We start from the raw sequence: 13,963 nt of genomic DNA, 5'->3' as shown, positions 1-13,963 counted from the left end.
ATAATGCATCCACCAGCAACTGCAGTATAACTAAAGCAACATACTGACACATAATTATCAACTGTCTTCCAATGAACCATGAGCAGCAGCTTATTTTGAAATTGTTGTATTCTAGGAAATAAGGGGAGGTTGCAGAGCAGCAGAACTCAGATAAATGATAACCATAGCTGAGAAAAGGCGCAGTAAACAGGGCTGTGAGCAAATACTGTAGACTGAAGCAGAAAGAGCAAAGCACTCCTCCACACACACTACTTTGCAAACAGATGCTGGTTCATGCCACAATTGTTCATCTAGAGGCTATTTTAGTGAAAAGGTACTTCCAGCTTCTTACATATTAATATTGAATAAATCCTCAGTAGTAAACATGTTGCCATTTAGATATCTGGGGTATTTCCTCGGTGTGGGAGGAGAGGGGGTTGTTGGGATTTTTTACCTTCTGCTTGGGAGTTCCAAAATTTTACAGTATTGTATCCAGTTAGTATGCTACTTACAACTCAGAACTATGATTCCTTAATGTTTTTATCATGGAGGAAAAATGTACAGGAAACTTAGCAGTCACATGCTGACAGATACAGTTAACAGGTTCAAGGTAGGACTGCAGTGCGTATTTAAAAACATTAAAACTCTTACATACACTAGTCCAATATGTAACATCACTTATAAAGTATCTTTGAAAAGAAGTGTGCAGTATTTCAAACTCACATTCTTACCAGTGCAGCATTTAATCTTCTAACTAATTATGCATTTATTATACTTTCCTTCTTTGGGGGGTTGATTTTTCATATTAAAGAAGCTTCTACCAATCCTTAAGAGGTAGTTTTGCAGTAAATCTTACTTGTGTGGGGAGGGCAGAAGAGCCAGAGCAGTTTCTAAAGCGGCTGAGACCTCTAGCGCCCAGTCCCTTCATTGCATGGCTGATGTTTTTCTCCTGTTTTTCCCGACTCAAACAAAAATAAGAAGTTGCTCATGTTCCTGGTAACTGTTGAATTGATTGGATAACTCATCCCTTTCAGTTTCTGCCTGTTCATGTTCCTACTGAGGAAGAAAAGAATGATCCAATACTTTTTGCTAACAGAGTCCGACAAACCATGGCAAAGTAAGTAATCAATCATCAATAAAACCTTTGATAACTGTTCTTTTATATCCAGCAATTCCACATATAGCCTAGCCATAAAATACAATTTAGTGAAGTCCCAGGTATTATATATAGGAATTGCTCTAGATTTTCACTAAGAGGTGTCAAACTCCTATACTAGATTACCCTGTTTTGACATAGAGCATAAAGAAGGTTGTCTTACACTGGAATATAGTATGTTCAGTTCATAGAAAACTGGAATAAACTGATCTCTTCTTGCTTGGCAAGGCTCAGTGGGTGGTGGTTTGTTCTCCAGCATAACTGGGCTGCATTTACAAGATGGTAAATGTTAAAACCTTGTGATGCTGCCATAATGTAGTTTAATTGTGTGTTTTCACAAAATGGTGTGTATTGCTTTGTCCTACTTGCAGCAGGGCAAGAGTGAATTACCATTCGTTTCACATATCAGAGAAGAGAAACAGTCAACAAAAAGTAATTTTCATATAAGAAATTGATTTTGCTTTTTCCTTACTTTTATTTCAGTGCTTTGAATGTGCCAGTCACTGATCACACTTTTGAAGATTGCAGACTGATGATTTCAGCAGGGCAGTTGACTTTACCCATGGAAGCTGGGCTGGTGGAGTTCACCAAAATTAGCAAGAAACTCAAGTAAGGGAAGTTTTACCTGTTGGTAGGGTAATTACTGAAGTGCTGCAGGTGTTGATGGCCATCTGCCAAAGGTTAAATAACCAGAAAACAGACTTGGCCTTGTATAATACAGTGTATTTATGCATAAAAATTACATAAAGTATAAGGAAATCAGAGATGAGGAAAATCCCAGTAAGGAGTAATCCCAAGTAATTTTTGTCACCAGTGTTGCAGGAGGAAAGATTGTTCTAATCTTTTATGAACTTATCTCACCAAAGGGTGAAAGAAGTAGAGCAGCACCTATTTTAAGGACTTGATGGTAATCTTGGTGCAAATTTAAATTGCTTTAGTGGTGAGGCACTGGCAGCTTGTGGCAGGAAGTAAAAAATCTTATTTCCAGCCTGAAACTTCAGCTGACTGTTCTTAGGTTTACTGTGTAGCCATGTGTCAGTAGTGATGTCAGCTTTTTCTGTCTGGATACAGTGGAATTTGAGGACTGAGCCATGCAATTATACAGTAACTCCATCAAATAACCTGGCATGGCTGTGGTGAAATCTGGATGTGTGTACTAAATCTTGACTTATTATTTATGTGCTGTATATCCATTTATAGAACTCCATCTGGAATAGTTACCTGGCAATCCTAATTATTCTTACAGAGGTGCAGTGGTGTGTTTCTGCAGAGATCAGACACTTCTGAGGCTCTAGCAGTACTGCTGTTTGGGTAGAGAGTTTGCTAATAGAGCTGAGACCTGCTCCCTCTGTCAAGGAAATACTTACCCTAATGCATGATGCAGCAAAATATTGCTACACCTGAATTTATGGTAATAAAAAGCTCTCTGCTGGAGTAGCCTAGTAACTGGACAGACAGTTCTAGGTTTGGGAAGTTACTCTATGGAAGTTTGACATACCCAAGCATAGAACTGCCTGCTTTTGATATTAATAACCAGAGGAGAGCAGTCCTTAATTGCTGATTTAAAGTAAAATATCTGGTCTGAAGTAAAGCATTAGAAATGCTGTACCCACATGCCCTGTTTGGCAGTTTTCATCTTTGAACACTGTAATAACGCCTACTGAAATTCCATGTGTCCGAGAACTGCTGTATAGAAATATCTCCTCTCCCTCATGTTTGCATAGCCTAAAATGGAATCATATCAGAGAGCAGTTGGATACTTTTGCTGCTATTGCAAGTGCTTCCAAAGGGGGAAGAATTGGAATTGAGGAGTTTGCCGAGTACTTGAAGCTGCCTATTTCAGATGTCCTCAGAGAGCTGTTTCTACTTTTTGACAGGGTGAGTAGTTGGTTAACTGACTTTTTGACAATATTTTGTTAGAAATCACATCCCAAAATGGTATTTATTATAATTCATTATGTCCAGCATAGTAAATGATTCTTGGTTAGCAGTTTCTGTAAGCAAAGTAGGTGACTCTTACAGTTTCGTTCATAAGTTTCGATGGAAAAACATTTATCAGTTTCTGCCTTGTGAGATGGCAGCCATCCCTTGGACCAAGTTGCTGCAGCAGTATCAGACAATAATCTTTATGCTGGTAATAGCTGAATATTTTGCCTACCACAGATTTTGATCTTATGTACATTTTGATAGCTTAGTTAGCTGTTGTAATTAAGTAGATAATTTAAGGCAGAGTGAAGCTAACTGGAGTGTTAACTAGAACACTGGTGTTTCCCCCTAGTCAGTGCTAATCTCTCCAATTTTCTACTTCTCTCTGAGGATGATAAAAATGGCTGCATTTCTGACTATACCAGAAGCATCAGTGACTAGAACAGAGATAGAATTCATCTTCCTTCTAGGCCTCCACATGTGCTACAGTGCACACAGCCTGTTGTCTTGAAAGTGTCTGGAAAGTGGACTGGAGGTTTCCTCTTACCGTAAGAGCTTTCCCAACTCACCATCACTCTTCCTGATCAGTTAGCAATACACCTGTCCTTGGGAGGCCACGGTCTATGCTGTTTAAAACTGTTTCAGGATTTTTCCAGATAAAAAGTTTTTTACAGGCTCTAAAATAGGGCAAGAGTCAGATGTATTTCCTGAACTGCTGAATGCCTTGAAGCTGTAGCAGAGCTAGGTACTCTTGCTTTTGTCATTCCTGGCTCCCCATCTTGGACCATTGGCTCTTGAGGCACTGAGTCCTGAAGCACAGTACATACATCAGAAATGTGCTGTGGCAACCATAGTAATTAAGGGCAATCAGGACTCCTTTCACTTTCTTTATATGGCACAACATCAGTGAATAGAACTAGTGAAGTAATGCTCAATTCACTAAAAATTCAAGGGAATAAAAGACTGTAAAAACAAACAAGTGCAAGGCTGCATTCACCTTTAAGGAGATCAGCACAACTGAGGAAGAGTCACGCTCATGTAACAAGGCCGTTTCCCAATTGCTTCAGGTATGAGCACAGGCATTCTGAAACTTCTGCTTTGTGGCTTTCAGCCTCATTATTTTTTTCTCTAAAATGGTTCCTCAAATCACATAAACATAACTATGCAAAGAAGACGAGAAATAAAGGCGTATCAACACCTGACAGAAACTAGTGAGACTTAACTCTGGCAGCCAGAGACATGCACAGACATGGTGAAGTCTAAGCATGCAGATAAGTTGTGTTTTGCCCACGCCCAAGTCAGACACAAAACAGCTTCAGAGAGCTACAGAAGCACTGGATCTCTGAGGAACTCTCTTCAAAAAATCTTCACCATGTTCCTTGCTAAAGCTTTGCTGAGCGGAGGAAGTGGTAGTAGTCGTGGAGGGAGCCTTGCACGTGGGCTTGGAGGTCTCCTAACAGGAGGTGGAGGTGGAGGGAATATTGGAGGACTTGTTGGAGGTCTCGTCAACCTTATAAGTGAAGCAGCAGCTCAGTATAATCCAGAGCCACCTCCGCCTCCTCGCAATCATTTTACAAATGTAGAAGCTCAGGAGAGTGATGAGATCAGACAGTTTCGGCGCCTGTTTGCCCACCTGGCTGGAGATGATATGGAAGTGTGTGCGACAGAGCTAAGGGACATCCTGAACAAAGTCCTTTCCAGACACCAAGACTTGAAGACGGATGGCTTCAGCTTAGACACCTGCCGTAGCATGGTCGCCGTCATGGACTGCGATGCAAACGGCAAACTGGGCTTTGAAGAGTTCAAGTATCTGTGGAACAACATCAAGAAGTGGCAATGTGTGTACAAGCAGTACGATACTGATCAGTCAGGTACTGTCGGGAGAGCTCAGCTGCCAAATGCTTTGAAGGCTGCGGGGTTCCACCTGAACGAGCAGCTGTGCCGGGTGATTGTGCGCAGATACGCCGCCGAGGACGGCAGCATGGATTTCAACAGCTTCATTAGCTGCCTGGTGCGGCTGGACAGCATGTTCCGGGCCTTCAAGTCTCTGGACCGAGATGGAAGCGGGCGTATCAAAGTGACCCTTGAAGACTGGCTGCAGCTGACCATGTATTCGTGAAGGCGTGGCAAAGAAGCAGCTTTGTCTGGAAGATACATGTGGAAGACTACAATCCTCTGCTATAGAACTGTAGTCTTTCCCTGTGGTCTTTCTACGGCACATGCAGCTAGTGGTAGATGGCTCCGCTTCAACTGTAGTGATTCCTCTTGTGCATGCACTAGTTTGCTTTTCTGAAGGGTTTATGTAGGTTGTTGATTGGGCAGTTGCATAAATATGTCTTCAGAACACTAATTCTAGACTCTAAGGTTAGGGGATATGTTGGAAAGATCAAAGCTTAGTTGTTTTTTCATGTAAAGTGGCTGGTATATGAGTATAACTATTGTATAAAAAGCTCCTAAGTTTGGTGTTGATGTTGCTGTTCTCATTTGTCAGCAGTCACTAAGCTGGAATAAAGGGCACTTTGCCTGAAGGCAATCACTGGTAAAGAGTCTAACACAGTTATTTCTAACAAGGGGAAAAACATTAGAGTTGCAATAACTGTAATGATTAGGGAACTTACATAATCATTCCATTTCCTTTCTGCTTCTGCTTTTTCATACTTGGCTGCTGAAGCAAAACCTGAGTGGTCCTGTCAGTTCTATCCAGTGGCCAGGACAAAACTGAACGCTTACATGAGGCTACTTTAGCAATGATATTCTCCTTCCTACAGTTCTATGAACTAGTCTTTTCTCTCTTTCCTTCAAGCCTAAGTGTAAAGCAAACAACTTAAAATACTCCATTTATATTTAGAGGAACTTGAAATAATTATGCAGTCACATAGCAGACAGACAGCCAAAGTCAGCCTCTGGCTATCTGAGTTAAATTTCATCAGGGTGCAGCATGCCACTCAAGGTAGTTATGCAGTTCTGGCTAAGATGTCAACTTTTGAGTAAAAAAAATTTAAAAAAAAGTTGATCAAAACAGCTCTTGAACAAGGCAGATTTCTTGGCAAGGCTCTGCTGCTTTAAACGAAAATTGTCTCGGGTGTGTTCGAGCTGGCTGGAATGTGAAAAGATGAGTTAAATAGGCAGCCTGGCACTAGAGGCAGTCTCCAGATGTGAGAATCCACCCAGGGACACAGCAGTGACTCATTGAGAAATACCACATGATACCTGAAGGCCATCTGCATGTTAATGGAGTGCTGTGGTTTGGTTTGGTCTGTAGATTTCCGTAGCTTTGTTTTCTAGATCTTGCCCTTACACTTGGTAAATAGTGTTTTCCAAATTGATGAGATATCCTCCCTGGTATACTTGCAGAAATCTTTTACTTGAAACTAACTTAAAAATTTTGCCCAGACTTATTTCCTCCTGTACTTTGTCTAACAGCAAGCTGGGTAACAGAGAAATATTCATATTGTCCCAGATCAAAGAGGTCAGTTCCTTCCGAACAGCATTCATCCTTCTCCCAATTCTTCTGTGTGGAAAAGCACAGAGTTATCCTTTGTGCCACATAGTGCCACTTGGGCTCTGAGTAATAGAAAAGTGAGCACGAGGTAAAGTGAGATACCTCCTCAAAAGGATTGATGAAGTAATACTTTATACTGCATCTGGCTTGCAGTTCCTGTGCAAATCTAAATGGAGAATGCTCATGACAATGCAGATTTCTTGTTTTCCAAAGTCAGATTTACTGTATTCTATAAAAAAGCCAACAACAAAACCCCAGTTACCATAGCATGCTATAGTGAAAATAGTAGCAGAGAGCTGGCTTCCTTAAAGAAAACAAGAGTTGTTAAGGTTACATTATGTTTTGATTAGTTTGTGTAGCGTAACTACAAATACCCAAATTCTGATGTTCTACTTTGCCATTTAGAGAACTGGAGCTCAGCTCACACGTTGCTTCCTTAAAATGTTCTTGGGTACATAGGCTGCAAACACAGTTAGATGTGTGTAGAAAGACAAATGCAAATGCTTTTTGCTGTGGTGTTACACAAGCACTGAAGGTTTTACTGCATTTTCAGTTTAACTCCCATCTCTTTTTCCAGGCAGCAACCCCATCATTTCTCCTTAACCAGAATGCCAGAGCATTTGGAAGTCAGCCAGCGTCCTAGAGTTTAGTAGAACTAGTCACAACATGATCTTGCAAGCATAGTAACTGTATTTCCTACTAAAATGGCTGAAGTTCTGTCTATCAGACTGCACTCAGTTTGGATTACTGAGTTTTAGCACTAGTGAAAATAATATGACCCTTATTTTGTCTTTTTTCTTCTAATTTCCATGTGCAGCCACAGCTGTGTTAACTTCTTTCAGAAGTTGTTTTTAATAAATTATTTTAAAGTTTACTTCCCAATTCTTTTCCTGTGATACATATTCTTAACTTTAAAACTAAATTTTTGAAATATTCTAATCACATCAAACAATCCTTTGCTAAGAATACAGTGTAAAAAACTGTCCAAAAATAATATTCTATGGAACTTTGAACAATTATTATCTACACTCTTGCTTCAGTTGTTTTAAGACTTTGTGTTTGTAATGTTGCACTTCAAAGTTAGATCTATTATCTCTGAGAACTACAATGCAGATAAAATACTTAAAGTCAAACTCTGCACCACAAGAGCACAGATTTGTAAATAAAATTACATGTATTGGGCAACGTTGTCCTTTTCAATGATTAAAAAACTGTCAAAAGTTATAACCCTTAGACACACATGAAAGTAACTTGAAAGTTCATATCTTTTTCATATCTTTGCTCAAAAGTTTCCCTGAAATTCACAAGTTTCTGAAGTACAAAATGTTCAGAGGTTGCATGTCTTCAAAAAAGATTGGTTAGACCATCAACAGAAAGAAAATAGCAGTTGTCTATGCAAAAGAGTCCTGCCTTGGTTTTGAAGGCTGAATAAAATTCTATCTTAGAAGTTTGAAATCCTGTGGAATGTATAGCTTGATGATGACAAGTTAGTAATACTGATTTTGTTACATTACTACACATATTTTTTTAATCAAGAACTATCTCAAAATCTAAATTCAATTACTAAAATCCCTGTTTCATAGCACCCAAAATTTTCAGAGTGCTCTACAGAGCAGCCTTAGTATTCTCCCCTGGCATATTGCAGTGTTCAGCAGCAGAAAACCAAGAGCAGAAAGGTTAAGGTTGGTATGCTCAAGTGGGCATTAGAAGTTGGTAGGAGAGCCAGAAATAGAATCCTGGTCTGGCTCTTTGCTGCAGATTTACCCAGGAGATCAACCCTCTCTCACTTGCCTGAAAAAGTTTTGTGCTCTTCTCAGATGTAGGGACTCCACTTTTTAAGAAAATGTTTTTCTTCTTGAAATGCACAACACATTATCCACAAAGGGAACTCTGCTTTACGCTTCAGTTTGCTTTTAAAACATTTTTGATGAATGCCCTTATTGTGAATACTCAAAACAATGAACAACTAGTCATCTCTATTATGCATCATTAACTGCTCTGTGTCCCACCACCTAAGATTTGCAGGTGACTTTTTCCCAGACAGATGTTTCCCAAAGCACTCAAGAAACTTCCAGTGCGGTGACAGAAACACTACTGACATAAGCATAGATTTCATCAGGCATCTGCCATTCTCCCTATCTGCAAATATAATGTAGCTTACACAGAATTAATCACAAATCCCATCAAAGCAAGCTTCAAATGTTTTGTTGATGTAGCTTTGTAGTTAACACATTGAAATGTTTGTTCAGATCAAAACTGGAATTATTACAGAGGCTGTTCCAATGAATTCCCTGCCTTTCTGGCTTAAAAGGTAGGACAGTGCATTGGCTCCCAAACAGCATGTGGGGCAGTGCAAAGGCTTCAAAGAAAAGCTTAAGATAAACCAAGTAGATTTGGTTGTCCTTTCACTGACATATATTTTATTGCTGAAGGTTCAAACTCAAAGCAACAGCCTCACTCTTGGCCTGTTGATTCTGGGCTGTTGCATTGGTCTCTGAACTTCAGCAAGTGCCAGTGCTGCATGCAGTCCTACAGTTAACCCAAACGTGGATTCCAGTTATTCCTAGAGCCTTCCTGAAGTCCTTGTACTAAAGAAAAACTTTTAAGTTGTTTTAAATCTTTGTTTGTAATTTGTTTGTTCATAAAATATAAATCGATATCCAGTTTGTAGCTATTAAAAACATGTATATTGCTACTCCAGCCTTACCTATTTAGTGAGCTGTTAGGTTTTTTCCAAGAAGAACAAAAACCTCTAGTATTGTAAACTGTCTTAGTGCATGTTGTGTTTGATTTACAGAATAGCTTTTAAAGTGATTTGCAGTATTAACTGTAACTACTGCCATGCATGTTTGGGTTACAGAATGGAGATGGCACCATCGACTTCAGAGAGTATGTAATTGGTTTGTCTATTCTTTGTAATCCAGCCAACACAGAGGAGACTATTCGGATGGCATTTAAGGTAAGTTCAATTTAGTGTAAATCTACAAACCTGACAAATCAAGACTGACTGTAAGTCTGTTAGCTTTCAAATCATAAGTTTATAGCTTCAATCTGTTATGCAAATGTGAGTAATTCTCTTAAACCAATTGACATTTAGAGTGTGAAAGGGAGGGGAAGAATTGCAGGCATCCTAGAAAAGAGTTTCAAAAGCCATCTGAAGGCACTAATGAATATGTAACTTGGCAGGCTAACTCCAAAAATGATTCAGGAGCACTTGCAGGATTTTTGCCTGAGGTTTTTTTCTGCTGTGATTCTTCAGTGTCACAATAGATGGAGTAATATCCTCTTGTGGGTCAAGCCTCACTAGAGTCATTGTTCTTAACAAAGAGGAGGGGGGGAAAAAAATCAAGGGCTATTCAGGACTGGCACATTCAAAATTGGGCTGCATCTAAGAACTCCTGGCTTCTCCTGTGGTGTCCAGTCATACAAGCAGTAGCTGCTTTTCCATCTCAGGTACATGCAGGCAGTACATGACCAGGGATGCCCATGTGGTGAATCCTTGGCTCTTTTTTTAGTAGCTCATTGACACAGATCCAGTTGTTTCAGCCATTAATCTGTTTTACGAACTCTGTTGAACAATATATTGCGCTCCCGCTCAGGTTCTTCATGAGCTGGGTGCTTCTTAGTACTGATGTATACTTGGGAAGTACCAGAGATTTTGTGGCAATCCATTATATCCACTGGCTTCTTTTCATATAAGCACTAGAGCTGTTCAAGGTGATTTGTGGTTTTTTTAGGGATGTTTTATCAGTACAGATTCCTATGAAGAAGCAAGCCTAGCAGCTGTTGTTGCTGTTCCATTGTGTTGTTTCCTAAACTATACTCTTCAGTATCTTAACAGGTGTGCTGATTATAAAATCAGTAATTTGTTTTAATTTCCAGTTTCAGCACAAAACAACTGGTTAAGCTGGTAAAAGCCTGTTTCAGTCTAAAATGAAACTATGGGTTCCTTTTGCTACTTGTTTTCTGTGCCACTAAATGTCTTTTCCTCCACAATGGCAGAGTTTGCTTGTAGCAAGTACTTAAGAATTACAGCCATCCATCCTTTGTATTTCTCCAGGGGCGGTTCATAGCAGATGTTTACTGTCACTGCACTGGGAATGATGGGATGACCAGTGTACATCAACTGCCTGCATTCCAGGAACCAAAATTCCTTGTTAATTACAATAATTCCTTAGTGGGTGACCAATCACATACACTAAAATTTAGATATATTATGTCAGAACATAAACTATGATAGCAAGTTTAATCTGAGAACAGATGTGCCATAACCTAATGAAAATGGAGACTAATATCTTAAGATGTTCCAGTATAGACTGGCTGAATCCAGTGGACCCTTAGCATAGCTCATGAGGACAATATACATACACCTTTGTTTATGTTTTATCAGTTTTGTATTATTTTGACCACTGAACCAACACTGTGAGGTTTGTTTGTTTTGGCAGAATGTTCTATTCCCAACTACAGCATGGACATTGCTCTGCTAAGTGTCTGCTTAGTCTTATTCCAGGGAAAATGCCCAAAATGTTTTGCAAGATGAAGCAGCTGAGATGCAGCCAGGCTCTTGAAATCCCAGGCATTGTTCACAGAGCTCCTGAATGCTAGAAAGCCACTATGAGTGGCTAATGTGCACAGAGGGTTCATAGGCAAAATGATGCCAAAGGACTTCTACACATTCTGTCTCTTCCAGCTCTTTGACATGGATGAGGATGACATTATAACAGAAGATGAGTTTGCTTCTATTATTCAGTCAGCACTGGGGCTGCCTGAGCTTGATGTTTCCTTGCTCTTTAAAGAAATAGATGCAGATGAAACTGGAAAGCTTTCCTATGGTAAGTTATGTCCTTTTGTTTTGTCAACAATACTCTGATAGTCATATTGACAGGAGGTTTCTTTTTTTAATTCCCTGAAATTCCCTGATAGTTCTCATACCTTGTATCTGGGGAGAACTGTTCAAGCACAAACCTAGATACTTTGTCTGATACTCCTGGGTTTTTTTAGAGGGAACTAGCTGGAGATCAGCTTCAGTAAAAGAAGCAGGCACTGAAATTTTCTTTGATTCTGTTGCTGCACTATAGCATCTGTGTTTTTTAATGTTTTTCAGAGGAGTTCAAGAACTTCGCACTCAAGCACCCAGAATATGCCACGTTGTTTACTACATACATAGATCTACAGAGACACCAGTTAGGTATGTTTGAGGAGAATGACACTGAGCCACTCACAGGCAAACACAGCCCAGTTAGGAGTACAGCCCTAGTCTCAGAATTAACACCACTTGCAAGAAATAAAGTCTGTCCTGAAGGCAATGAAGAGGATAGCTCAAGTACCTCTGACAAAAAGGATGATTGAGAAGAGTTAAATAATTCAGCTCTTGAATTCTACAGGATTTTTTCCCTAGCTGTTCATAAGCACAACTGATGTAAAATACAGATGGAAGTTACAATTTTTAAAAAGTTCCTTTTTTTATACTTTCATGTCAGGAGGAGTTATTGCTGTTTGATTGTAAGGGGAAAACCACTGTTCAGTCCTTAATGTCAGTATCACAGTACTGGGAATGTTGTTCAGTGTCTTCCAAGTTCATGATTCCACAAAAGTAACAGGTATGCTAAGAGGGGTACGAGGCTCCAGCACTGCAGTGACCTCTCAGAATGGAGACTGAGGAATCCACTTGTCTAAAAACAAGTGGAATTTTTGGTGCTGCTCAATTCCTCTACATCCCCACCATAAACTAAGGGGAAAAAACTATGCCAGTGTTTTAATTTGCAGTATCACTTAGCCATTCTCAAGTTTCTGAGTTACAGAAACACAAATGAGTTACAGGAAGCTGAGAGTTGAAGATAATGATTTTTGGCTGTCCTTAGATTTCCCTTAACTACTTATGAACCAGAAAGCCTAAGCTTCTGAACAAGACATGCTGGTTCACTGATGTTAACAGACACCACTTTAGGCCTAAGGGCTGGTGACAGATGGAAATGGCTGCACTTCTAACAACAAAAGCTAATTGGAATTCCAAGATAGCAGCTTACGGTCTAGAGGAGAATGCAGACAGTAAGACCCAAGAATTAATGGACTATTTCAAAATAAATACAATGTTGTTTACAGTAACAACTGTTTAGGATCACATTGGGAGGAGCATTTCAAACTTCATCGTATTTTTAATTCTCGCAATTATCAACAGAGGAATGTGACCTTGCTGTGCAAAGCTCAAAAGGCAAATATGCTGTCAAGCCATAGTTCTAGTACTTAGTATCTACTCTAAAGTTGTCTCCTAGAAACCATGTTTGCATTACTGTGCCATTACTCAGTGTGTTCTTGGGGTTTGGTTCAAAACCAAGCTCTGTCTAGTCAATGATTTGAGTATGTTTTGCCTCAGTCCTCTCTGGTGCCCTGGAAATTGGGCCTTTACCTTTTTGCATCCTTCCTCTAAATGCACTTTCTGCCGTATTTAAAATACGTAGATACTTAGGCAAATACTTCTCAATAAAAAAGTTGGAAAGGATGAAATGAGATGATATTTTCAAGTTAAAACTTAGATGAGCAAAGCCTAGACTGTCTACTACCAATAATAACCAACTTGCAGCAGATTTTCATATGTGAAATGGTAACCTCTGCCTCTAAGTTACTTCTTGCAGTCTGGCCACAAGCTCATTGCCATGTTTTACCTTTCTCTGTTTATAATTGTGCCTCTCCTGATGTTTCATGTGCTTAAAATAAATCTATATTTTTTAAAAGACTTTACTTGAACAGCTGTGTCTTTTTAGTAGAGTGGGAAGGGTAGAAGGGTACTTTGTCTACCATAAGGGGCTGGGGGGAAGTTTCCAGGAAATCGTGCTTAAGATGTCTTACCTTGGTAAACTCAATGCCACCTGAAGTTGGCATTTTCAGTTCTTTGTATGATGGCACTTTGCTTTATGGTAGGGCTGGAACAATAGGACAGGACCAATGCTCCTCCAAAGAGTTACTTCTGGTGGCTGCCTCAACAAGAGGGAATATGATACGAAGGTCTTAAAATTCATGGAGAGAGACCTCCATTTTTGGATGGAAAATAAGACAGCACCATTTACATATAAAATGAGTGACCTCAGCCACAGCTGAGATGTAACAATCATGGCTTTGTGTATTGTGGACATCAGGAGAGTATTTTCTCCCAAGTAGAGAAGGAGAAACAGGAGTTACTGTACAGTTAACTGGAATACATGTTAATTCTTAGGAAGGATGCTTTTTTAAGCAAAGTCTCAGCTTTTCAACCAGCACTAATCTTTTCAAAGATGACGTCTATCCCAATGAGTAAGAAAAAAGATGGGTGGGCGAAGATGACAAAGGAAACCACTTCAGGGTCTTGGGATGCAAAGGCTGCCTTAGACACACTCCTGCTGCATCCAGCCACGTTCCACACCAGG

The 13,963-nt window shown here is 39.7% G+C and overlaps 2 protein-coding genes across 2 annotated transcripts in view; both read left to right on the top strand.

Annotated features, from left to right (window-relative positions):
* The window catches only part of LPCAT2 (lysophosphatidylcholine acyltransferase 2), a 28,064-nt gene extending 14,767 nt beyond the window's left edge, over positions 1 to 13,297 (top strand). The window contains exons 10-15 of the mRNA XM_017740821.1: positions 1,014 to 1,096; positions 1,619 to 1,744; positions 2,860 to 3,013; positions 9,424 to 9,522; positions 11,254 to 11,395; positions 11,668 to 13,297. Coding sequence (XP_017596310.1) covers positions 1,014 to 1,096; positions 1,619 to 1,744; positions 2,860 to 3,013; positions 9,424 to 9,522; positions 11,254 to 11,395; positions 11,668 to 11,912 — 849 coding nt within the window. The 3' untranslated portion in view covers positions 11,913 to 13,297. The remainder of the gene's footprint in view (positions 1 to 1,013; positions 1,097 to 1,618; positions 1,745 to 2,859; positions 3,014 to 9,423; positions 9,523 to 11,253; positions 11,396 to 11,667) is intronic.
* On the top strand, positions 3,835 to 5,605 carry CAPNS2 (calpain small subunit 2). Its single transcript, XM_017741058.1, has one exon. It carries the CDS (start codon positions 4,311 to 4,313, stop codon positions 5,178 to 5,180), a length of 870 nt encoding a protein of 289 aa, XP_017596547.1. The 5' UTR covers positions 3,835 to 4,310; the 3' UTR covers positions 5,181 to 5,605.
* Positions 13,298 to 13,963: the final 666 nt, after the last annotated feature.

Source organism: Corvus brachyrhynchos, unplaced genomic scaffold (assembly GCF_000691975.1).
Source record: "Corvus brachyrhynchos isolate BGI_N302 unplaced genomic scaffold, ASM69197v1 scaffold26, whole genome shotgun sequence".
Taxonomy (NCBI): Eukaryota; Metazoa; Chordata; class Aves; order Passeriformes; family Corvidae; genus Corvus; species Corvus brachyrhynchos.
Note: the sequence above shows the minus strand (reverse complement) of the source record. Positions and strands in the feature narration are given on the sequence as shown.

Bases quoted from the DNA above. Each gene is read 5' to 3' on its own strand.
- CAPNS2 (XM_017741058.1), top strand. From the start codon at position 4,311: ATGGTGAAGTCTAAGCATGCAGATAAGTTGTGTTTTGCCCACGCCCAA.